General features: G+C 35.4%; 1 protein-coding gene across 4 annotated transcripts in view; it reads left to right on the plus strand.

Annotated features, from left to right (window-relative positions):
• Positions 1 to 27,684, plus strand: part of OCLN (occludin) — a 72,173-nt gene that overhangs the window by 11,420 nt on the left and 33,069 nt on the right. For all 4 annotated transcript variants that reach the window (XM_074207348.1, XM_074207350.1, XM_074207349.1 and 1 more), the window contains exons 2-4: positions 771 to 890; positions 3,033 to 3,720; positions 5,559 to 5,720. In XM_074207348.1, the coding sequence (XP_074063449.1) occupies positions 841 to 890; positions 3,033 to 3,720; positions 5,559 to 5,720 (900 nt within the window). In that variant the 5' untranslated portion in view covers positions 771 to 840. The remainder of the gene's footprint in view (positions 1 to 770; positions 891 to 3,032; positions 3,721 to 5,558; positions 5,721 to 27,684) is intronic.

The raw sequence follows: 27,684 nt of genomic DNA on the forward strand, positions 1-27,684 counted from the left end.
CACCTACTTCCCCATAAATGTTCCTTATGTATCTTTGTGGTATAAATCTGAGATTTATGGGGAAATATTGCATTGCTCTCTTTTTTTTAAGCAAACCCTTTCATTTTCTCAGAATAGCAATTTCTTTTATTGTGGATTATGTTATATAGAGCTTTAGGATTAAATTAAGCAACCATTAAAAGAGTATGAATTTTTGAAAACAGGATTTTGTAAAAAATACATCATAAAATTGTGTATTTCATCTATTGGGAAGTTTTAAAAGTTTTATTGAACTTTTTTTGCTTGTTTTTCTTCCATTTTCTTTCTTTAATAACAGAATACAAATAATAGATTTTCTGATACAAAATTAGGTTATTTGAGGGTGAGGAACATCTTTGTCTTCACAGTGCCTAACCTATAAGCACTTAGGCTTATTGATGAATTTAATGTCCCAACCTATGGCAAAATGAAGAATTATGATACTTTATTTATCCCTCCCTCCTGGGGTTGTTGTGGAAAAAGTTATTTAAAAATATGGTATAAATATATGCAGTTTTTATTATCATTATTAATGTGAAATTATGGTCAAGTAAAGAAGTAAACAGTTCACTTAGAATTTGCCATTTGAATCTTTAATAATAGTTGAGGAAAGGAAGTGATTAATTGCACAATTTCAAGATGGACATGTAGCTAAGCTTCCAGTATTACAATCAGGTAAGCCAGTGATATTAATCTAGTTTCTTAAAAATTGTTTATTACTTAATCACTTATTTGTTTCTTTTTCTTCTCAGGTTGTCTTATCTTGGAAGAAGTTAAGAGGAATTCTTCATCTTGAAATTCCCTATACCATTGATATCAACAATGTCATCCAGACCATTTGAAAGTCCTCCTCCATACAGACCAGATGAATTGTAAATATCCTTCTGATGTTTTTCCTTAATAACTTAGTTCTCCACAGGTAGTGAGGATATGTAGTTGTTTGTCAATGAAGTATGGTTCTTGCACTTAGAGTTTTGACTATTGTCACAATATAACACCTTTAATAAATTTTCTATTTAAAGATTAATATGAATTTCCTTAATTACATTATTTGTGAGTGTTTGTATCATTATACATAGAGTGGGATTGGATTACTATACAATTTTCTTAGTGAAAATTGGAACAGAACTGATGATGCCCTCATTTTTTTAGAGAGTATGTAGTAGATTTGTGGTGACCATTTAATATATATGGAATTTTAAAATATTTTCTTGTTTCTGAATGTTATGGAGAACTATTGTCCTGAAAGAAATCATGGGCAGCCAGACTTTAGGGAAGCCTGGAAAGACTAGCATCTTCTGCTAGTTTTCGTTTTTCCTTTGGGTTGCTGCATGAAAAGATCATAGCATCAGGGTGGCTAGGTAGATAGAGTACCAGCCCTGGAGTCAGGAGTACCTGAGTTCAAATCTGACCTCAGACACTTAATAATTACCTAGCTGTGTGGCCTTGGGCAAGTCACTTAACCCCATTTGCCTTGCAAAAACTAAAAACAATAAATAAATAAAAATAAAAGATCATAGCATCACAGATTTAGAATTGGAAAAACATCTCAGGTCATCTAGACTAACTCCCTCATTTTATAGAGGAAGAAATTGAGACCCAGGGATGTTAGATGATTTTTCCTATATTTTTCTTCAAATTCTTTTTATTTATTTATTTAACATAGGCACTCATTTGTGATAGGAATTGCTGTGGTATTAGAAGTTCAGACTTTGGCCAGGCTACTTAAACTCACTGATTTGAGCAAAAATTAAACTAGAGAGATGGTGGTATTGGATATTGGACTTATCTTAAAAGAAGTTCTAATCCTAGCTTTGCTACTTAATAGCTCTATAACTTTAGTAAATAAGCCTGTTTCCTCATTTTTTAAATGGGAATTTGTTTTGTTTTGTTTTTTTGGCAAGGCAATAGGGTTAAGTGACTTGCCCATAGTCACACAGCTAAGTAAGTATTAAGCGTCTGAGGCCATATTTGAATTCAGCCCTTCCTGACTTGAGGGCCAGTGCTCTATCCATTGTATCACCTAGCTGCCCCTAAAATGTAAATTTGAAAAAAAAATGTTAATTAATGAAAATTCATTTCCTCTCCACTTACCCTGTCATTGGAAAAGGGAAAGCAAGACCCTTGTAACAAATATGCACAGTCAAGCAAATCAGATCTCCTCATTAGCCATATCCAAAAATTTATTTGTATGTGCATATCTATCCATCTATACCCCAAATCTGTCACCTCTTTTTCAGGAGATTCATTGTATGTTTCCCTCATAGATCCTCTGAAATCATGGTTGATAATTACATTTATCAGTTCTTTCAAGGTTATTTGGCTTTACAATGGTTGTTGTTGTATAAATTGTTTTACTGGTTCTGTTCATCTCCTTCTGAATCACTTCCCAGGTTTCTCTTGAACCGTCCCTTAATCATTTCTACAGCACAGTAGTATTCCATTGCATTCATATACTATAATTTGTTTAGACATTCCTCAGTTGATTAAAACCTCTTTAGTTTTCAAAAGTTCTTTGCTATCACAGAAAGTGGCCAAAAAATATTTTTATTCATGTGAGTTTTTTTCTTCTTTCTTTAGAATAATCTTTTTTGGGGCAATATGGAACTTCTAATGCATGACCTACTTCACAAACAGGGTTTTTGGAAGGATCAGATAACATAATTAACTATACAGAATGATTTATAAAGACAAAATGCTATAAAAATTTGAGTTATCATAATAAATGCCCTCTATAGGACTGTGAGCTAATCAACTAGGATATTAGGTTTAAAGATCCTCATTTTTTTTTCTGAACATAAGACATTTTTTTTTTTGACATTTGCATACTGCAAGCTCTTTCTGGGCAGGTTTTATGTTCTTGAAGAACACAGTAAAAATCTACCTTTTATAGCTTTGGATCTGGGTTTTAGTGGGTATTCCTTCCATTCCCCTTTCATCCAATGTGATTCAACTGGGATCTTACCATAAATTTTCTTACTGAAAAAAAATATATATTTTTAAATTTATTGCAGCAAGCCATCTCATTATGCACCAAGCAATGACTTATACAATGGAGAGATGCATGTTCGACCAATGCTTTCTCAGCCAGCCTACTCTTACTATCCAGAAGATGAAATACTTCATTTCTACAAATGGACTTCCCCTCCAGGAGTGATTAGAATTTTGTCAGTGATTATTATTGTGATGTGCATTGCCATCTTTGCATGTGTGGCTTCCACACTTGCCTGGGACAATGGCTATGGAAACCCCTTTCTGGGAGGTGGTCTAGGTGGCTACCCTTATGGAGGAAGTAGTGGCTTTGGAAGCTTCGGTAGCAGCTATGGCTATGGTTATGGTTACAGTTATGGCTATGGAGGAACTTATACTGACCCAAGGGCTGCCAAAGGCTTCTTACTGGCCATGACAGCATTTTGTTTCATTGCTTCATTGGTGATATTTGTGACCAGTGTTATCAAATCAGGAATATCCAGATCAAGAATGTACTACTTAGTAGTAATCATTGTAAGTGCTATCCTAGGCATTATGGTCTTCATTGCTACCATTGTCTACATAATGGGAGTCAATCCTACAGCACAAGCTTCTGGATCAATGTACTCAGTTCAGATACATGCTCTCTGCAACCAGTTTTATGCACCTACAGCAACTGGACTTTATGTGGATCAATATCTTTATCACTTCTGTGTGGTGGATCCCCAAGAGGTAGGAGTATATGAATTTTTTTTCCTATATGAGTCATTAACTATTAGTTAACATAGTTAACTTGCATGTTTTGGGGTGATGTGTAGTGTTTCTTTTTAAATTAGAAATTTCCCACTTTTACTTTTACTCAATAATTTACTCTTATTTTGGGGGGCTTTGAGGAAGGCGAAAAGTGCAGGCGGGGAATATGGATTTGTAAAACTTTGTACAGCATCAACCTATTCTCAAAAAATAGAATGTCTGTTTAAATATGAGTTTTATTTCTGCTGCTCATAAGTCTGCTACAGCAAAGCAGATTTGGCTGATTGAATGTCTTTGAAGCATTTCCATTGCCCTTTCTTCTGCCTAGGGACTCTCATACCTGAGCCTCCCTACTTATGGTGACTGTAGCTTTTCTTTTTGACACATAGGTGGTAAAATGGAAAAGGTTAGGGTTTGGATTTTTGATTTCACTGATAAAGTGATTCTCAGGGAAGGAAAACCACCAATGCACATCGTCTTTGTAACTGGAGGTCTTAGAGAATAGTCTAGAGTGCTGACAGCATCATAGATGGGACTTGAACCTAAGTTTTCATGGCTTGGAGACCAGTTCTTTTTCCCCTAGGCAGTTAACTCTCTTTGAATCCTGGCTCTAATGCTTAATAATCTCTAATCTTGGGCAAATTATTCAGCTTCTCTAATCTTCAGTTTTCATAAAAAGAGGTGATTGAATTAGTCAGCCTCTGAGTTCCCTTCTAGCTCTAAATTTTTTACCTTATTACAAATCAGTTATCTATAGCTCATGACTATAGCCAACCATTTTTCAGTTGTGTCTGACTCATATCTTCCATGTCAGTCAAAAAATGAGAAGATTACAGTAGTAGGAATGTTCGTACAGGAAGATTATTCCACTTGGACATCCTCTTGTCATTAGTGGAAAACTGAAAAGTCCTACCATTAAGAAATGAGACAGATTTGTTCTTTTCACTTTGTAAATTTGAAACTTCATCTGCTTAATAAGACCAAAGGAGATTATTCTGTTGAATTTTTGTTCATTCTTGGATTGTCTGGTCTTTAAACAAAGGGGCAACCAGGTGATGCAGTGGAAAGAGCATCAGCCCTGCAGTCTGGAGGAACAGAGTTCAAAACTGGCCTCAGACACTTGGCATTTACTAGCAATATGACCTTGAGCAAGTCACAATCCTGATTGCCTCACATCCAGTCATCCTGATCCTTATCTGACCACTGTTTGCAGAGGAGAAGTTGAGGATGATTAATTATTTTTTTTTGTATTATCTGGTGGGGGGGTTTTTGAGATTTTTTTTATTAAAGATTTTATTTGAGTTTTACAATTTTTCCCCCAATCTTACTTACCTCCCCCCCACCCCCCCACAGAAAGCAATCTCAGTCTTTACTTTGTTTCCATGTTGTACATTGATCCAAACTGAGTGTGATGAGAGAGAAATCATGAGGATGGTTGATTTAGCACAGGACCCAGTCATTCAAACTCAATTTGTTTTCTTGTCATGGCATCATCACCCTCATATCATGGTCTTTTTCAAGAATGAAGGACAAACATTATCATCATCATAACAGGAAAATAAACTTTAGAAGTATATATACTATTAATAATTTACAAATGACTAAAGGACTACTTACATACAAAGTCTTATGTGTTTATTAAGGCAGGTCCTGTGAATTATAGGATATAGGTGAAATAAATAAAAAGCACTTACTAAGTATGAATTAGAGACTTTTATCATTGTTCTTATTAGCATATCAATAAAAATGGGAAAATAAATAACTTAATTTAAGTCTCCCAAACAGTTAATGTTTTACTTTGTTTTATCCCTTTTTAGGCCATTGCTATTGTGCTGGGGTTTCTGGTTATTGTAGCTTTTGCTTTAATGCTCTTCTTTGCTGTGAAAACCCGAAGTAAGATGAACAGATATGATAAATCAAACATTCTATGGGACAAAGAAAATGTCTATGAAGAGCAGCCTCCTAATGTAGAGGAATGGGTAAGTGTAAAAGAAAATTATCTTTTTTTTTACTCTTGTGTTGACACTGTTGACTTCAGTGTTTTATTTGACTTTTAGTTTGACTTGATTTTCCTTTTTTCTCAAAATTGAGAAGATTTTTAATCTTATAAACATATCATTTGAAAAGGAATTGATTCTGTGTGGCCTTGGGCAAGTCACTTAACCCCATTTGCCTTGCAAAAACCTAAAAAAAAAGGAATTGATTGATATTAGTGGCAATTGCCTCATTATGATATAAAATTCCAGGTTCTCATTTTCCTTTTATAAAGAAAGAGATGTACAAAGTGATTAGAAAAATGCTTCCAATTGAAATAGAAATACTTTAAATTTATTTGGACATTACAGAAAACTTCATTTTTCTTTCCCTTTTATTTGCAAAAATGTTTGCCAGTTTATAAAACAATTAATTTTGCATACTTAATTTCATTCAGAATCACAGCAGTGTAAAAAGTAGTGCTACTTATTTGGGAATTTTGGAGAGGTGCAGTTAGGGAGGATAAGTTTTGAGGGTAGAGCTTTTGTTATTTTTCTCTAGGTGCATGGAAGGATAGCAATGTTAGTCTTACCAATGGTATGTGTTTTGATAGTTGACAGTTCCTTTCCCTCCAACTCCTATCCTCTTTGAAGTTGAAATTTCACCATTAGACAATATTTCTTGGGACTTCAGCTTAGGTGAAATCAGCAAGGTAAAAATAGTTTTCATGGAATTACTGCATGGAAGTATTTTTCTCATAACTGGTTAAGAAACTAAGATCTTTAGACATTAAAACAAGTCCCTTTTGGTAGGGGTATGAAGAGAGAAGGAAAATTTGAAGTCCCAAGGTGAAACCTTATTAGAATGAGAAAACTGGGCATCTTGGGAAAGTGCTGATGAAAGGGAGAATAGTAGAGAACTATCAGAAACACAACGCAGAGGAATGTGGCAAGATGCATTAGAAAAAAACTGAAGTATGAAACTTAAGAGATTCAAGGTCTGCTACTCTTTCTGTGACCTTGAAGAAGTTACTTTACTACTCTGTGACTCCTTTCCTCCTTTATTTAATGAGAGAGTTGGACTTAATTAAACTTCTAGCTACAAAAAGTTTTAAATCTGTAGATTTTTTGTTTCCCTAAAGAGAGACTGAAACCTAAGTGCCAGTTAGTGATACAGCCTTTCCTCTATTCTCTCCCCAACTCTTTTCCCTTTTAGAAAAAAATTCTATATTAAATTTTAAAAAACAAAAGGAAGTTTTACACTAGAGAATAAATCAATTAGAAAGCAAAAAAATTCTGTATATTTTATATTACAGTTCAGTTTTTAAAGTACTCTAATTTCATTTCTCCCTTCAGCATTTGAAAATCTTGTTATTTTTTCTTCCTTTTAATTTCCATATCTGCTATAAAAAGTCATCATGTTTTATAGAGAAACTAATATAAAGCAACCAGGCAGAGTTTTCTTTTGACCTTTAACTCTAGGCAAGGCCACCTGGTAGAATAGGACCAGCTATTGTGAACTGCAGCTAATAAGTATGAAGTCAATGTTTCGGTGAGAGTTTCTGGGTGTGTCTTGCATTTGTTTACTGGTGGTTGGTTTCCTGAGGTGTGGGAGACCAGTGCCAATTGAGCAGCACAGAAGTCCCAGTGAACTTTGTACTGTCATCTGCTTTTGCTGTCATGAGGGGTAATCAATTTAAGTGCTTAAGATAATGTAATGAAAGGTGGTAGTTAGTTATAAAGTTATGTGTGATGATAGATTACTTTGAACAAATTTCTAGGCTACCTTATTTCCAGTGATGGTACAAAGAATGTCTTAAGGTCTGCTGCAGAGTTCCTAGCTACTAGAAAATAAATCGTTAAAACTTGTTTTTTTTAATTTTTTAAATTAATTTTTATTAAAAATATTATTTGAGTTTTACAGTTTTCACCCCCTATCTTGCTTCCCTACCCCTACTCCCCACCACAGAAAGTACTCTGTCAGTCTTTACTTTGTTTCCATGTTGTACCTTGATCCAAATTGGGTGTGATGAGAGAGAAATCATATCCTTAAAGAAGAGAAGTCTAAGAGGTGACAAGATCAGACAATAAGACATCTGTTTTTTTCTAAATTAAAGGGAATAGTCCTTGAATTTTGTTCAAACTCCACAGCTCCTTATCTGGATACAGCTGGCACTCTCCTTTACAGACAGCCCAAAATTGTTCCTGATTGTTGCACTGATGGAATGAGTGAGTCCTTCAAGGTTGAACATCACCCCCATGTTGCTGTTAGGGTGTACAGTGTTTTTCTGGTCCTGTTCATCTCACTCAGCATCAGTTCATGCAAATCCCTCCAGGCTTCCCTGAAATCCCATCCCTCCTGGTTTCTAATAGAACAATAATGTTCCATGACATACATATACCACAGTAAAACTTAGTTTTTGCAAAGCAGTGTCTTCACAATGACTTTGTGGCAAAGACACTGATGATTCCCAGTTTTAATACAAGAATTGAAGGTCAAGGACACTCATTTTAATCAGACTTACACACAAGAAGAGTCATTTCTATTCTATTTTCTCCAGTGGGATGTGACCATTAGACTCACTTTTTTGAAATAAACATTTTACTTTCTTTGCAACTTTTGTGTCAAGTATCTTGACTTGCTGGAGATACATTTACATTTTTAGAAGTTATTTTCCTCAAACTTAAAACTTTTCTTTTGTTGTATTATTTTGTCAATTTCAGACAAGTCACTGCTTTTCTTCCTTGGTTTTTGTTTATTTATTTTTCTTCTTCCTTGTTTATGTGGCCCAGTCTTTATTTGGGCAGCTAGGTGGATGAGGCCTGAGACTGAAGTTAGGAAGACCTGTTCAAATTCTACCTTAGAAGCTGACTGACTATATGACTGATTTTTGAGCAAGTTACTTAACCATGGTTGCCTCAGTTTTCTCATCTGTAAAATAAGCCAGAGAAGGAAATGGCAAACTACTCCAGTATTTTTGTCAAGGAAACCCCAAATGAGATTACAAAAGGTCAGACAAAACTGAAATAACTGAAGAGTGTTCATTTAGTCCCAGTACTGCAATTGATAAAGAGAAATTGTTAGTTTCTTAAGTGAAAATAATAATTCGTTCAACAAATATTTGCTCAGGGTATACTAAGCACTGGGAATATAAAAAATGAATGAGACAGCAAGATCTTGATAATTTCATTATTGGGAATATACTCTGAGAATATTGAAAAATTAGCTATTCAAAAATTTTTGTTGCAGCATTATTTGTAATAACAAGGCAACTGGAAGGATGGTTTAATTGTGATGTTTTGATGTAATAAAATACTAAAATGCAGTTTAGATTAACAAGTATAGGACCATTTAAAAAAGGAGGAAAGATTTATGGAAAGACATTCCTCACATAAGAGGAAAAAGTGAATGATAATGAAAGGACAAATCACATTGTTGGAAATTTAGAAAATTATTGAAAAGTTAGGAAAGTTTACATGTTTAAATATATTTATTTAAATGAAATCATTATAAAACTAGTTTAATTGGATGTATTGGTATGGAAAACAATTTGTAAGGGCAGCTAGGTGGTGCAGCGGATAGAGCACCAGCCCTGGAGTCAGAAGGACCTGAGTTTAAATCCAAGCTCAGACACTTAATATTGCCTTGCCATAAAAAAAGAAAAAAATGATTTGTAGTTACAAAAAAAAAGATAGGAATCCCCATATTCCCAACAGGACAGTGTACTGTTTAATGGATAATGTATTGTATTTGAAGTCTGGATAGCTTTGTTTTCATACCCATCTTGGATATTTACTGGCTATGGAATCCTGAGGAAGTCATTTAATCCTCTGAATCTGTTTTCTTGTCTGTAAAATGGGGATGATAATTGTACTTAGAAGGGCTGTTTGTGACTATTAAAGAATTTAAGTAAGGACTAGTAGAAGAGAGGAAAAATATGTATTGCATGTATATATAAACATATGTGCATATATACATATATGTAAAGAATTTTAATACCAGAGAATGATTTTGCAATTAAAAGTTTTAAAATATTTTGAGAGTCAAGGGGAATAGTAGTTAAGGAAAGCCTGAAAGAGAAGATATCATATGAAGTAGACATTGGTTTCAATACTCTGATTAGTAGTCAAGGAGGGGGAAATATTCTAGACAGAAGGAACACAATCAGCAAAAATATGGAAATGGAAAATTATAGTTAAGGGACATAGGGTAGTATGTTTTGTTTGGTCATATGTCATATGAAGGAGAGGTAAAGGTGAACAGGTAAATTAGAGTAAATCATAAAGGATTTTGAATTTAAATATCATAGTTTGGGCATGGGGAATCGACTTAAAATGGGTGCTTTTTTGGTGGGTGTGGTATGTCAGAGTGACCAATATGACTCAAGACTTATGCTTTAGTAAGTAATCTGTCAGTAGCATACTAATATTTTTCCTTCATTTTTGAGAAAGACCATGATATCAAGGAGGTGATGGACATGAATTGGATTTGGGGGGGGGGGGTTCTGGGCTAAGCCACCAGCCTCACTTTCTCTTCCAGAGCCCTCTGGGTCCAATGGCCAGATATGAATCAGGATGACTGGAGATGACTCTAGATGAGAGACAGTTAGTGCTAAGTGACTTGCCTAAGGTCACACTGCTAGTTAGAATCAAGAGTCTGAGGTCAGATCTTGTCCTTCTGATTCCAAGGCTGGTATTCTATCCATTGCACTACCTAGTATAGGTATATAGTATATAAAGTATATAGGTTATATTAAAAGGAAAAAAAAGTCTGGTGAAACCTATTGAAACAATAACTGATCTTTGAAGTGTTTTCAGATTTGTAAGATATTTTACATTGGATTCTCACAATTCTGAGGCTTAATTAATAATGATTTACCTATTTTGCATGTGAGGGTTCTGAGCCTCCAGAGAGGTGTGAGTTATTTAAGGTGACTATCAAGTGAGATGTGACCTTGGATTTTCCCCCCTGCTTCAAGTTTAGCACTCTCTTAAATAGTTCCTACAGGTAGCAATGATTGCCTTAGGGGAAGATCCGGAAGCCGAGAACTAACAACAGGTGGGAAGGATATTGCAGAGGCTGAGCTAATCCAAATTATGACTAATTGACTATGGAAATCAGGGTAAGAAGAGTCAAAGGTGACTCCAGGGTTCTGAGCATGGTTGATTAGATTGCATCAACATTAATAAAAATGCATTAAACTGAAGGAAGAATTGGATTTGAATAGAACCACTCAATCAGCAAATATTTATTAAGCACTTTTTGTATGCCAAGCTACTGTACTAAGTACTGGGGATACAAAGTTAAAACAGAAATAGCCCCTGCCCTCAAGGAGCTTACATTCTATCCTGAAAGATAACATGGGCATATATTGTATAATTCTAGGAATTATTATGAGGGGGAGCTGACTTGGTGCCCAGTGGATAGAGTACCAGCCCTGTAGTCAGTAGGACCTGAGTTATATTTCAGACTCAAACACTTGATACTTACTAGCAGTGTGACTGTGGGTAAGTCACTTAACTCAATTGCCTCTCCAGAAAAGAAAAGAAAAGTAATTGCTAAGATAAATATAAAGGAAATACAAAGTAACCTTAGAGGGAAGGGCATTAGGGCTAGGAGCACTCCTTGCAGAAAGTTGTGCTTTTGCTGAGTCTTGGATGCCAGGAATTCTCAGAAGGAGAGATAAAGGAGAAAGAACACTCTGACAATTAGGCCAGTAGGTATGAGAAAACTATAAAGACTGGAAAGGTTCAGATTGAGAATTGATTTAAATTTAGAAGTGATCCTAGAAGTAATAGGGAGTTACTGGAGTTTTTTGAAAGGAAGGATAACACATTAGAACCATTTGCCATCTATTTGGAGAATGGATTAGACTATAGAAATATAGAAAGATGATTAGGAAGTTATTGGGGTGTAGCTAAGTGAAACAGTCCTGGAGTTTAGGAGGATCTGAGTTCAAATTCAGCCTCAGGCATTTAATAGATGTATGACTCTGGACAAATCACTGAACCTGAATTACCTCCAAAAAAAAAGGCTATTGGCTCAGACAAGAACCACTTGTTGAGGATGTGATCCAGGATGATGGCTACATTAACAAAGAAATGAGAATGTACATAAGGGCTGTTGTGGAGAAAGGACAATATTGTATCCAAATGGATAGGTATAGTAAGTAAAAGTAAGGGTTTTTAAAAATTGTCTTTTATATTATGCTTTATTTTCTCTCTAATTTTTTCCCATTTTGATTTGATTCTTTTTACTACAATATGATTAATATGGATTTATGTTTAGTGTGATTATACATGTGAATCCTATATTAGATTGCTTTCTGTCAGGGGGAGGGAAGGGAAGGAGGGAGAAAAATATGAAATTCAAAACTTTGCCAAGTAAATGATTGTTGAAAACTACCATTGGATGTAGTTGGAAAAATGGATAAAGATATTTAAAAAAACTGAGAGGTTGAAAATGATATAGACTTTGGAAGGCTGGTTGTACCCTATTGCTTTTGTTTTATGCTGAGTTTCAGGTAATAGATATCCTGAGTTGTCAATCAAGTAGTAGAAATCAAATTGGAGTCAGAGAGAGATATGGAGAGTGGAAAAAGGGTAAGAGTGAAAAGGGAGTTGAAGGGGCTGAGCACTGAATATAATATAAATAGTCCCATACTCTTAAAAGAGGTTGGGGGAAAACTCATATATACAAAAATGATTATTGAAGTCATGGGAGAGCATCAATTTCAAAGGTGATAAGAGAGAAATTTTATGTGAAAAAAATATGAGAGAAGCTTAGTATTTTTACTAAAGGAGAAGCAAAATTATCTCTTAAAAATGAGCAGTGTTGGTAGTGAGGAGGTGGACTTGGGGCCTTGAGGAAATCTGGAGTTTTGAAACAAAGCATTGTGGAGAATACGGAGAATGCATTCATTAACTAGAGATGAGTGAAATGGTGCAAAGTGTCTAAATGTAAAGGAAAAAGGAGTATTAGTCATCTACATCTATATCTTCTAATCTAAGAGATTTATGGCTTGTATTATCTAAAACTGGAAGGGGCCTTGGTCGTCATCTTGGACTAGTTTCCTATTTTACCAAGGAGGAACCTAAGACCTAAAGACAATGACTCCCAACCTATGACTCCCTTGTATCTGTGACTTCCAAGTTGACATCTGCCTGGTGGATGGATCAAAGAAATTGGAGGCACCAAAGATAGGGAAATAATTATCTCTTTTCCTTATGAGGTTAACACAGAGTCACTGTATAGTAAAAATGGAAATCAGTAGAATACTTCAGAACAATCATCACCTTACCCCAAACATATCAGTTTGAAGATTTATTCTGAACCTTATTTTTAGGATCAGAAAACCACAAGAGCATCAGATGAGCTGACCTTCCCCAGCTCTGAGGGCTTCAAACATTTTTTGTATGATTTCTTTTATCAGAGAAATAATTTCCCTCACTTTGCTAATACTGGTTTACCTAGCCAGGAACCTATCTAGCACATCAAATTAACTGCTCAGTCTGGGGATTTCTGCCCTGGAGTGGTAGTGGGGGCTGGGGAGTGAGGGGGGGAGAGGTGCCAAGAAAGTGTTCTCTTTTTTTGACAGGGAAAACCTCTTAGAGATCCTGACTTTGAAGGAATCAACTGAGGGAGTTCTCCCAAATCCAGGATCTTTATAGGTGGTTAAAAATAACAGACTATCATTTATTTTGCCTAAAATATTTAATTTACATATCCCAGCTGGTTTCTGACTCAAATCTCCTATTAAATCCACTGTACTTCCTCTTCCAAGAAAAAAAAACCCTTCTTTTGAGCAACTGCATTTTTTTTGACTCTGAAACAAACCTCCCAGTAAATGCCAGATAAAACTCCTAACAAAATTATTGATTTATCAATGTTATTATTATGATTCATAGTGGGGGGGGGGGGCAGTAGGTTGTGTTCTTTAACTTTGACAATATGATGATACCATATTACCATTGTTTTTGGCCAGTTTTGTTGTTCTTCATTGTTGAATGTTTACGTTGTTGTTGTCATTGTCTGTATTGTATGACACACAATTTTTGTTATATTTTGCAGTAGTTTATTTAAAATTACCAAACCTAGTTTCTTTTTTCTACCACATATCTCACTTTCTTAACCACCACCTATTTCAGGTTTCTGGCCTTTATGATTTCAGAAAGCTCCTTATTGATTTCCCTGTCTCAAATGTCCATTCATATATTTATACTCCACAGTCAGTTAATAAGCAAGCATTTGTTAAGTGTATACTGTGCTAAAAAACCTGTAGATATAAAGAAGAAAAAATTAAAAACATAGTCCCTGTCCCCAAGGAATTTACAGTCTAATGGGAAAGACAACATACAGAAAATTATATACAAAGGAGATTATATAAACTGAAAATTAGAATTGATCTTAGTAGGAAAACAGGCTCTTGGCAGAAGGTGAGTTGGATCTGAAGTTTGAAAGAAACCAGGAGATAAAAGTGGGAAAGAACGTCCTCGGAACAGATGCCAGCCATTGAAAATGCATGAAGTTGGTTGATGAGTGGCCTTTGCAAGTAAAGCAAATAAAGCGTGTTGCTAGATTGTAGAGTGTAAGAGGTGTAATGTGATGTAAGAAGAGTAAGAAGACTGGGAAAGCAAGAAGGAACTCTCTTATAAGGAGCTTTAAAAGCCAAAGAGCTTTGTATATCTGATGGTGGAGTTAATAAAGAAATATTGAAATTTAATGAGTAGCTGATGACATGATCACATGATCACATTGTAAATGTTTTTCTATAGATGACTCCTTTTCCTTTTTTGTTAGATCACTGTAGGGTATAAGTCTACCAACAGTATTCCTGGATCAAATGAATATGCAATACTGGGGGTGTAGTTTAAATTACTTTCTAGAGTGACTGGACAAATTCAAAGTTCTATCAGCAGTGCTTCAAAGTGCCTATTTTTCTATGCATACTCTTTTAGCTAGCAATATCACTATTAGATCTGTATTCCAAAAGAGGTGGTAAACAAATAGGAAAAGACCTGTATATATAAAAAATATTTATAGTAGCTTTTTTCTGATGGTAGAAATTGAGGGGACACACATCAGTTGGGGAATGAGTAAACAAATTCTGGTTTGTTATTATGTTGGAACACTATTCTACTATAAGAAATAACAGCAGGAGACTCAGAAAAACCTGGAAAGCCTTGCATGAGATGATGAAAAAGAAAATGCACTGTGTATAAAGTGGCAGCAATATTGTAAGATGATTAGCTCTGAATGACTTAGATTTTCTTAGTAATTCAGTGATCCAAGACAACTCTGCAGGACTTCTGATGAAAAAATGCTATCCATCCCTTGAGAAAGAATAGATGGTATCTAAATGTAGATTAAAGCATTTTTTAAAAAAAATAGTGCCCTATTTTTTACAGCCTGTCCAACATTTGCCATTTTCCTTTCTTGTCATCTTTTACTATATAGAGTGAGATAGTCTGGCTTGTACTTTGCATTTCTCTTATTTGTGACTTGCAATTCATTAAATAACTTTTAAAAATTTACTTGTTGATAGCTTGGGCTTTTTTTCCTCTAAGAACTCCCTTTTTATTTTCTTTGACCACTTAACTATTGGGGGATGGCTTTCTGAATAGAGCTCCAGCCCTGAAGTCAGGACCTGAGTTCAAACATGACCTCAGATATTTGACACTTACTAACTGTGTGACCTTGGGTAAGTCACTTACCCCTGATTGTCTCACATCCAGGATTCATCCTGATTTATACCTGGTCACTGGTCCCAGCTGACTCTGGAGGAGAAAGTGAGGCTGGTGACTTAGCACAGTACTCTCCTCACTCAAATCCAATCACCTCCCTACTGTCAAGTCTTATTTGAGAAGGAACAACATATATCACTTATTTCTGTACATTCCCTGTATAGCTTGGATATCAGACTTTTATCAGAAGAATTTGTTGCTAAGATTTTTCTTCCTAGTTAACTGTTTTATCTTCTAACTTTTAAATGACTCTTGGTGGTTACAGTATCGTTATACTTTTCAAAGCACATTTCACTGACTTTTCCAAGTGGTGGCAGAGTCAAACTGATAATTAATATCCTGTTTTCTTTCAGAAACTGCTTGTCTATTATTTCTTCCTTAGAAGAGAAAGGGACAAGTAGCCAAAGCATTATATAAAATAGTTTTCTTCTGATGTTTAGTGACACTTGTGAAAGATTTGCTGACTTAATGAAAATTGAAATGAAATGAGTCATAGGCAATATGATAGATATGCACCAATTTGTGTGATATAGAAAATGCTTCTATCACAGAAGTTTGATTGGACATTCACTTTGGTACTTACAAGCTAACATCCATCAGAATAGAACTGATTTTTTTTCTTATTTTGTAGTTTCTAATTTCACACCTGAGAAACAAAAGTGAAAAGCTTAGAAAATACAAATTAAAACAGTTTTATGAAGAAAATTATGAAAGAATAGGTGTGAACAGCTAGATGGTGCAGTGGATAGAGCACTGGCCTTGGATTCAGGAGGACAGGAGTTCGAATCCAACCTCAGACACTTGCCACTTGCTAGGGCAAGTCACTTCCTTGGGCAAGTCACTTAACCTAATTGCCCCATATCCAGGGCCATCTCCAGTTGTCCTGATTCATATCTGGACACTGAACCCAGATGGCTCAGAAGGAGAAAGTAAGGCTAGTGACTTAGCCCAGCACCTCCCTCACTCAAATCCAATTCATGTGCTTGTCATGGCATCACCTCCCTGTTTTCATGGCCTTCAAAAATGAAGGACAAACATTATTATTAAGAAAGAATAAATTTTAAAATGATGAAATTGAAAACAAATTGAAATTACTTTGAGGAACTGGAAGATATCTGTTGAAGAAATGAAATTACCTAGCTAACACACTGCTGTTTTACCCAGTTTAGAAAATATTGGGATGCATAAAAATCAACTGAAGTATGATATCATGGAACTGGCTTCAGAATCAGAGGAGCTGAATTTGAATCTCACTCAACATCATCTTTTTTTTAGTCATATAACCTTGACCAAGTAACTTAAATTCACTTTTCTTTTTTGGTAAAGTGAAAGAATTGGATTAGATCTAAATCTGTGATCCTGTGATTGTCCTTGTCCAATTTAAAAAATAATTTTCAAAGGCTTGTGGAAATGCAAACTTTTCTCCATATGCAAACCCAACTGTGATAGAACCTTCTTGAAATTGTGTCAGATACACAAGAAGAAAAGGAGAGTTTCAGTTTAGATAATTCTTCTATTATAAAACCTTTGGGTTGTAGACTTTTTTAAGAAAGGCCATATGAGTAATGTCATGTTGGAATTGTGAACTGATCCAACCATTCTGGAAGACAATTTGGAACTCTGCCCAAAGGTCTATAAAACTGGATTTGACCCAGCAATACCACTACTAGGTCTGATTCTCAAAGAGATCAAAGAAAGGCAAAAAACTATTTACAGCAGCTCTTTTTATGGTGGAATAGAATCAGAAATGGAGGGGTTGCTTCTCAATTAGGGAATGACTGAACAAGTTGTGGTAAGTAATTGTTTTGCTTTAAGAAATGACATTCAGGAGGGTTTCAGAAAAAAATCTGAAAAGACTTAGATGAATTCATATAATGTGAAGTGAGCAGAACCATTTTCTCTCTAGTTAACTATTTACTTTCTTTTTTTTTATTGTTTTTTGAATTTTACAATTTCCCCCCAATCTCACTTCCCTCCCTCCACAGAAGGCAGTCTGATAGCCTTTACATTGTTTGCATGCTATATACACTGATCAAAAATGAATTTGTTGAGAAAGAAATCATATCCTTAAGGAAAAAATAAAATATAAGAAATAGCAAAACTACATAAGATATCTTTTATTTTTAAAAAATTAAAGGTAATAGTCTTTGGTCTTTATTTAAACTCCATGATTCTTTCTTTGGATACAAATTGTATTCTCCATTGCAGATGCCCTAAAATTGTCCCTGATCATTGCACTGATGGAATGAGCAAGTCCATTAAGGTTGATCATCACCCCCATGTTGCTGTTAGGGTGTACAATGTTCTTCTAGTTCTGCTCATCTCACTCAGCATCAGTTCATGCAAATCCTTCCAGGCTTCCCTGAATTCTCATCCCTCCTGGTTTCTAATAGAACAATAGTATTCCATGACATACATATACCACAATTTGTTCAGCCATTCCCCAATTGATGGACATTCACTCAATTTCCAATTCTTTACCACCACAAATAGGGCTGCTATGAATATTTTTGTATATGTGATATTCTTACCCTTTTTCATGATTTCTTCAGAGTATAGACTCAGTAGTAGTATTGCTGGATCAAAGGGTATGCGCGTTTTTATTGCCCTTTGGGCATCTAACTATTTATTTTCTAACTTTTAAATGGCTCTTAGTGGTATAGTATCTTTATACTTTTCAAAACACATTTCAGTGACTTTTCCAAGTGGTAGCAGAGTCAGGACTTTACCTTTAGATCTTTTAATTGATAATTAATATCTTATTTTCTTTCAGAAACTGCTAGTCTATTATTTCTTCCTTAGAAGAGAAAGGGATATGTAGCCAAAACTGTATACAAAACAGTTTTCTTCTGATTTTTAGTGTCTCTTATGAAAGATTTGCTGGGTAATAAAAATTGAAATGAATGAGTCATAGACAGTATGGTAGTATTTGCACTATTTTGTGTGATATAGAAAATGCTTCTATCACAGAATTGTACATAATATTATACACAATAACAGCAATATTGTGCAATGATCAGAAGTGAAAGACATAGATTTGCTAATCAGCATAATAATCCAAGACAATTCAAAATGACTCCTAGTAAAAATGTTATTCACCTCCAGAGAGAGCCCAAATAGAAAAGTACTCTTTTTTCATTTATTTCCTTTTTTCTAGTTTTTTTTCCAACATGGCTAATATGGAAATAGTTAATGCATAACTTCACATATATAATTGCTATCATATTGTCTGTCTTCTCAATAGGTAGGGGAGAGGCAGGAGGGAAAGAATTTGGAATTTAAAATTTTAGAAATGTGCACATATAATTTTTTTCTTTTTTCTTTCTTTTTTTTTAAAAGAAAGACAATATGGTGTTATAATGGAAAGAGCACTGGATTTTGGTGTTAGAAGACATAGATTCTAGTTCCCAATACATGCTAGCCACATAGCTAGCCATATGACTATCCATGACTAAGGCTTCCTTCAGCCTCAGTTTCTTGTTCTATAAAATGGGAATAATTAACTGTTTCTGCTCCACCTACTTCCTGGCTATGGTTGTAGAATTGACCAAATGAGATAATGAAATGCATGGAAAGTCTCCATTAAATTTTAATACACTAGGGGCAGCTAGGTGGTATACCTGAGTTCAAATTTGATCTCAGATACTTAATAATTGCCTTTGCTGTGTGACCTTGGGCAAGTCACTTAACCCCATTGCCTTGTAAAAAGTAACAAAAATAAAATTTAATACACTTTACATATCTTAGATATGCTCAACAATTCTATATACATCCTGTGTAAGTCTAAAAAATATATAAACTCCAATTGCAACAACTTTTGGGGTTTGTTAAGTCTCATGTTTTCCCTTTCTTCTCCCCTCTTTCTTGTTACTCTTCATAGTTTATTTTAAAAAAATAGCTAGAGAAATGAAATAAAGAATAACATTAGGAGAAAAGAGCAGTGGCCTGACATGGACATCCTTGGCCCAAGGATTGAAATCCACATGAACAAAAGTAGTGAAACGTGCCCCTCGGTTTTTTTGTGTGTGTTTAAGTAAATGGCCTGTGACCAACCTAATTGCTTCTCCAACCAAGTAAATTCACTCTAGAATGTTTAAAATCTTTTATTTTTGTTATGAAAAAAACAATTAGTTGCTGCCCCTGGGGCTTAAAGGCACAGGCCATGAAACTACCAGAACTTTGACCTTTCTCTACCAAACTTTGTAGATTCGTGGAAAGCAAAGCTATGTGCAGAGCCCTGGCTATGCTTGATGATATGAACACTAAATTCTTTAAGTTCTGATATTTCTGCAAGTAGTCATGCTCTGTTTTGCAACCATTTATATAATATTTTACATATATTAACTCATTGGAGATGTTTTATACCTTTGAAACCAGATGTTATTTCTATATTAGGGGGAAGAAAAAAATAAAGGCATTTTTAACAAGCTCTGTTCATCTTCCCCTCCCCAACTTTGTTAGATTAGTAGAAAGAATAGCAAAAATTGATGTCTGAGATTTCTCACCCCCCATATAATATCTTATCTTGAAATGTAACCAGGAACTTAGGTACAGAGGAATTCTTGTCTAAACTCCAAAGTGGGGGTGGGGTGGGTGGGCAGCCTCCCGGGGAGGGGTGGAGTAGGGTGTTGGGAGGAGTGGGGAATGAAAACTATCTGCAGGAGACATCAGCTGGAAATGGGACTGGCTTTTTGTTTTGTAACCAGCACAACCACTCCCCAGTGAGTGTTCTTCTTAAAAAGTCTCCTGAGGCTTGGGCTGCTGGGGATATTAGCATATCACTTCTTTTAAAGGAGAAAAAAAAGATAGCTGGCTTCTGAGTTTAGGTCACCCTTGGAAGAGAAACGAATTTGTTTATTTTATTCTGTTTGTTTTGTCAGATAGCCACAAGTATACAAGACCTTGTCAGTTCAAACAATTTGAGAAAAGAGAGAGAACATGCTGGAAGGAGTCATTGTGAAGCTTAAGAATTTTACATGAAAACAATCATATTTTGGGTGTCCACCACTCAAAATAGGAATCACCAAGTTTTTTAGAGAAGCAGCATGAAGAGTTGTTGTTTAGTCATTTCAGTTATTTCCTATTCTATGTGACCCCATTTAGAGTTTTCTTGGCAGATACCTGAGTGGTTTGCTATTTCCTTCTTCAGTTCATTTTACAAATGAGGAAAGTGAGGGAAGTAAGGTTACATGAGTGACTCAATGTCTTACAGCTAGTAAGGGTCTGAGGCCAGAATTGTAGTCTTCCTGACAAGGCCAGGTATGGTATCCCTCTGAACCACTTAGTTGCTAAGCATTAAGAGCCCTGGGTTCAAATCCTATCTTAGACTTTGCCAAGTAACTGAGTAAGTGGATTGATTTTCATGTTTACCTAGTTACTTAATCTCAGTTTACTTAGCTGTAAAATGATGATGATGGTACTTGCACAAAGTTGTTGAGGAAAGTGTGTCTACCAAACTGTTTTATTTTGTTTTCACTTAGTCATATAGCATATAAAACTGATATGAAGGATCTAATAGCATTACAATGATTGGCATTTTTTGCCTGGTACTATTTTTTTTCCAAGGCAATGGGTTAAGTGACTTGCCCAAGGTCACACAGCAAGGGAGTTATTAAGTGTCCGAGTGCAGATTTGAATTCAGGTCTTCCTGACTGTAGGGCAGGTGCTCTATCCATTGCATCACCTAGCTGCCCCATTGCCTGGTATTCTTGATAATTATCTCCTACTATACAATTATCTAGAATGATGATGAATCTCGAAGAGAAAGGTAATACATAAGGACCAAAATGACATCAACTGTGTTAAGAGTCTTGCAGTATGTTTTCACCTGTGACTGATCAAAGCAATACCAGCTGGACCAAAGGAATATCAGCTCTATCACAGGTTAGGCACAAATAAATCCATGAGAACACCTGGAGTGGGTTCTCTAAACTCACACATCTCATGTTTCTTATGAACTACTTCAATTCTGCCTTGCTCATGAAGCAAGCACCCTCTCTGATGAGTCCATGCCATGCTGGGCAGTCTTGTGCCAGTGTCTCCCATATCAGATAGTCACTTCCACAGTTCTAGAGAGAGACCATCAGCATCTGTGCATCACTTTTTCTGACCATTGGAGTACTTGTCCTGTGTGAGTTCTTCCATAAAATATATAAATAAATGGTTGTTGAATAAATGGACAGAATTCCATAATTTCTTATATTAAATCTGTGGTATCACTAAAACAGATCATACCTCTATACCTTCCCATACTATATGATTCTTGCTTCTGTCTGTCTGTCATTCCCCAAATATACATCTTTGTATTCATTCTGATCTACTTAATCAAATGCATGCCAGACTCCCTGTTTATTACAATCTGGACAATGTATGTTTTTACCTTGACTGAATATAAGTTTCTTTGAGAAAGCCTTTGAAGAGCATTCAGACACTTTGTCACAGGAAAGCCTTGGAAAGCTAGATTTTGTTCTATTGAGCCAAATGCTTTTTAAAAAATTGATGAAATTCACAAATTCTTATATTCATCACCCTTCTCAGTCAGTTATGTGTCAGTAGTGATGTGGTCTCCAATTTAAAGTAACTTCTTCAGTTTTGAACATTGTTCCCTGAGATTTTTAATGAACTTCTGTTAGAAAATGCAGTGGTCACAAAACCTAATTAAAAACAGGTCATATAAGACTATCTCATTTCATTGTTGACAGATTTACTAGTCTAACAAACTAGGGGAGTACTCTAGATGGTGGTTCCTTGTCTAAAATTCGGTCTCCACATTTGGGAATCATCATCATTATTATTTGCTGTGTATCCATGGACAATTCACTTAACCTTTTTAAAGTTCAGCTTTCTAATCTCCCATATTGGAATAATGATACCCAAAAAGTTGTATAAGGATCAAATAAACTAATAGTATGTGAATAATATATGAAAGAAAAAAAAAGATCAAAATACAGAAAAAAAATTGATCCCTAATGCCCTTAAAATTGTTCTAGGGTGGATTTCTTCTGTATATATATTTAGTCAGATTCAGTCACTTTTCCCAAATTCATATTTTTAGGCATTATTACTAATTTTTCTTACTTTTTACATTTGTATACATAACTAATAGAGGTCAAATATGGTGGCTTCACTATTATCGATGAAGAAACTAGATCACTATAAAAGCATCAGTAGATAGTTTCTTTTTGTCTATTATTTGCCTTCTTTATTTATCTATAAATTCATTTGATTGATCTATCTTATTGGATCTCAAAGAGAATTGATTCATTTTTCTCTCCAATTTATTCTTCATTATTTCATAAAGTATCTTGGTGCCACAGAACAAGATTGTGGGAAGATCTTGCTCATGTATCTTTATCTGTTCTCATAACATCAGCAGGGGTGCTGCTAATTAAAGGAGTTATAGTTTCTGAAAAAAAAAGTAATATTGTGTATCTGTTATTCTCCTAAATGTTCTGCAAATTAGCTTATACTCTAAACTGTCATTGTCCTTGGCTGCCATGTGCATATTCATGTGGCTTCTATTTTGCAGTGTTAAATTTCTCTAAGAGATTCATAACCAAGACTCATCTTTTGCTTTTTGCTAGTTTGCTATTTTTTTCAGAGTAAGCTGTTAAAACATTTTGGAGGTTGTTGTGGTAGTTCAGTCTTATTTTTTTTTCTTTCAGTGCTTTCCAACTCCATATGACCCCATTTGGGATTTTCATGATCACGAAATTAGAGTGGTTTGCCATTTCTTTCTCCAACTCATTTTACAGATTAGGAAACTGAAGAAAATAGAATTAAGGTTCTTGCCCAGGGTCATATAGCTAGTAAATATATGGGGCCAGATTGGAATTCATGAAGATGAGTCTTCTCATTTTTATCCAAATTTGGCATTGATTTTAACTGTAACCAGAAAATCTGCCTGCAGTTCTCCCCATGGTTAATTAATTCAAGGATTTTTTTTCCTAATTCCAACATTGATTAAATAGCAGTAACTTTGAGACATAGTAGATAGAGGCCCAGTCTTAAGATCCAGAACAACACAAGTCAGGTTCTCACAACTTCCTGTTTGTGACTCTGGATAAAATCAGTTAACGCACCAATACCCTCTAACCATTTATTTCAAGAGAAATAATATTTCAGATCATCATTGATTGTGGAGTTTCTTATACCAATGAAATTTCATGAACACTCAAAAAATGAACTGTTCTCTGTGGGACAACATGCAGTTAATTCTTTTACTCATCACACCTGTTCAGAAAGCTGGTAGCTGAACAGGTATTATGTCCAACCCTAGAAGATAGATCTACCTTTTCTAAGTAATATTAGTAATAGCCAGCATTTGCATTTTTCTTCCTTAAGGTTTGAAAACCACTTTGTTATTTGACTGAAGGTTGGTGCTCTGAAGAGAAAAATCTGAAGAAAATATTGCATGAATTTGGATTCTAGGCCTTTACTGGTTGAGCATCTGTAGGTGTAAAGTGACAGAAAAACTGGAAATACTAGCTAAACGGCTTGCTGGTTGGAGAACTTGTGCTACAAGGACATAGAAGGCAGTTGGAGCATTCAGGTTATAAAATTAGAGATGATACTTTGAGATTAAAGTGCTCCGCCCTCTGGCATCCCATAAACTCAGCTATTTTAATTGCCAAGCTGAGAAGCTCATCCTAGTTTACTTTTGGCTTGAGAAAACTAAACAAAGACACAGAAAATTTGAGGCAATTATAAGTAGTAATTTTGAATAGAAAAAAACCTTTCCATTCAAAAGGGTAGACATCTAGACAATAATACTTAGCTAGGTGTCTCCACTTCAGCAGAGTTTCATAGCTTGGGTGTAGTATAGCTTCAAACTGCACACATTGGGGGAGTGGAAAAGGTGTTTGTTGAGCTTGAAAGACAAAGAAACTGCATTCAGATACTAACTTTTCCACTTAACACTTTTGGGACTTTGGACAAGTAATCCACTCTCTCTCTGGGCCTCAGTTTCTCATCTATAAACTAAGAAGCTTTGAACTAGATGAAGTCTAAGGTACTTTCCTGCTCCACTTTTAGGAATCAGTGATCCTCTGACCCAAAGCTAAGTAGTTGAGAAATTACTTTTGAAACAGGGCTACATAGTACATCCAACACCCAAAAAGGGTATACCTGGTGTGTGATTGTTGTTTGCTCTTCACTCGTTTCAGTGTGCCAGACTCCTGGAGTAGTTTGCCATTTTCTGCTCTTCTTCAGCTCATTTGATAGATGAGGAAACTGAAACTAACAGGGTTGATGATTTTTCTGGCATCAAACAGTAGCTGTCCCAGAGACTAGATTTGGATTCTAGTATTCCTGACTCCAGAGCTGGTGCTTATCCAAAGTAACCACCTAGCTGTCTCTAGGAGATTATTGCAGCAGTTCAGAGGTGATGGTGTTGAGAAGCTCTATTGGATTGGTAAAAATCAGAATCAAAAGGAGTGAATCAGGAACAGGTAACCCTAGTGGATATGAGAAGTAAAAAAAAAGTCAAACCTCAGCTTCTGAGGGAAAGAAACTGAAAAATAGTATTATCATAACTCGAAAAAATGAAGTTAAACTGGGGAGCAGCATGTTTAGGGGAGAATTGTAATTTGCTCTGCTGTAGGCATCTGCAAGTTATGCAGAAGGAGGAAGATGAGTTAGTTTGAGGAGGTATCTTCATAGAGTTGATGACGGAACTGTGGTAGGGGAGGACAGAACTTGAACCAAGAGAAAGGCTCAAGAAGAAACCTGGAATAATAGCTACCTCTAAGGTGTCAGAAGAATATTAGAAGACAAAGAAGGAGCATGTTTAGGAAAAGCAGGTTAAATCCCTGGAAAGACTTTAACACTGAAAGGGAGGAAGTAATATTCAGAATGAGGCTTCAGCCTCAGGCTTTAAAAGCTGAAGTGTGAAAGCATGGCCACAAAGACCTTATTGTTGGAACTTTAATAATTAATTCAGGATAATACCTAGGAATGTCTTTGTTGTTCTGTCCTTTCAGTGGTGTCTGGACTCTTTATGACCCTATTTGGTGTTTTCTCAGCACCATAGACTGGAATAGTTTGTCATTTCCATCTCCAGCTTATTTTGCAGATGAGGAAACCGAGTCATACAGAATTAAGTGATTTGCCCAGGGTCACAAAGCTAATAAGTGTCTGACCAGATTTGAACTCAAATCTTCCTGACTCAAGACTTATTACTCTAACCACTGCACCATGTAACTCCTCAGGAATATTTTTGCTGAGACTCAAATCAAAGATGTGAAGAAACTAAATGTTTCTAAAACTTGCTGATATCAAAAAAGCCCCAGAAAACCAACTAGTTGAAAACTGATCCAGCTTGATACCAAGGGCATATAAAATGGATCCTTGTTCTTAAAAATTCTTTATTTTCATTAAATTTTCATTTCTAAAGTATTCAATAGAAATATTGCGGTAAGAAAGACACCTGAAGATTTAGGTGAACTTTTGCAACCTCTGGAATCCTATAATAAAAATATGACATGAATATGACTTGAAACCAATATATTAAAGAATTATTCATGATAAAATGCTCATCTAAAGTAAAATAAATGTAGAAGTCCTAGCAATACTAGCAAAGACATCAACTCTTTTCCTCCTTGGTCTGGAAACAGTCCAGATTTTATAATTATTATGGTTCTCTCTGTTCTCTTATTAAGAGATCAAGATCAAGAGATGTGTGACTCCTCAGATCTACACTCACATTCCTGAACTAATCCAAAAAGTTTCTTAGAAGTATACTAAAAAATGTGACTTTGTCTTCTTTGTGGTTCCATTTCCTCCTTGGTAAAAATGAAGGGTTTGAAGAAAACAATATAGATAATGACTACAACATAAATGAAATGAGCAACTTCAATAAAAAACAACCCAAAGCTGAATGCTTAGTAATTATAATGACCAAGAACCTTAGCCCTGGAGAAGAGATGAGAAAAGATTTCTCCTTTTGGAGGTTTGCTGGCAGACTGAGGTGTGGATTATTAATTGGAATAACATATTTTTTTCAGCTTATTAGTCCCTAGACTTTATGGTCCCTAGACTTTTCTTTTTTTTATGAGAAATGACTCTCCGGGAAGGTTATATTGAAAAATAAAGTTGATTTTAAAAAAGAAAATTTACATTTTTAAAAAAGTGAAGGGGGCGGCTAGGTGGTGCAGTGGATAAAGCACCAGCCCTGGAGTCAGGGGTACCTGGGTTCAAATCCGGTCTCAGACACTTAATAATTACCTAGCTGTGTGGCCTTGGGCAAGGCACTTAACCCCATTGCCTTGAAAAAAAAAATACCTAAAAAAAAAGTGAAGGGATTAAAGAAAATAGTATAATGACCACAATATGTATGGTTAAAAAAAAAAATCAAACCACATTACAAAAAAATGATTGGTGAAAACTACTGCTGCATGTAGTTGGAAAAGCAAAAATATTTAAATTGAAAAAAATATACTTGCATGTTGTATAAGTAGGATGACCACATGGTCCAGAAGAAAAATTAAGAAAATGAGGAACTTTGTTGTAGAATGTATCATATTTGCTTGCTATATTGTTTGGTTTCAATAAGTAGAACAGCCATAACTCCTTGGTATTTTGGTTTTTATTTTATTTTCTTAGATTCTTTGTCACAAGGGATGGCTTCCTGGATAGGGATATATTCAGAAATGAATATGATAGAAAAATGAAATAGATTAATTTTTTTCATTAAAGAGGAAAGACAAGAATGTTTAAGGTTTCTTTGAGCATGTTTTAAAAAACAAGCAAAACAAGATGGAGCCAAGATAGTGACAGGAGAAGAACCTCTCCTGGGTGTTCTCTCCATAATATTTCAAAAATCTTAAAATTATGACTCTAACTAAAATTTCGAGAGACAGAACCCACAGAAAGATAAAGTGAGGCAATTCTGAAGACCAAGGTAACCTGGAAAATAGTAGAAAGGATCCACCCCATGGTCTTAGAGTGGATGCCCACCCACCAGAGTGAAGAAACTTCAATTCCTGGGGCAGTTTCCTGACCTACACCCCTGGAATCACCGGGCACAACTTGGAGAATCAACAAGGGGGCCTCTGCCAGAGTGAGCACGCGATGTTCAGGTTCTCAGGGCAATTATGGCAGTCAGTGCAGCAATGGTGGTCTTGGCAGCCCAGATCCAGGAAACGGAAGCAGGCTTAAAGCCTGCAATCAGGAGCCACCAGGTAACTGAGCCCTGAGTGCTCAGCCCACAGAAGGTAGGGGAGACTTC

This window comes from Macrotis lagotis, chromosome X (assembly GCF_037893015.1).
Source record: "Macrotis lagotis isolate mMagLag1 chromosome X, bilby.v1.9.chrom.fasta, whole genome shotgun sequence".
NCBI lineage: Eukaryota > Metazoa > Chordata > Mammalia > Peramelemorphia > Peramelidae > Macrotis > Macrotis lagotis.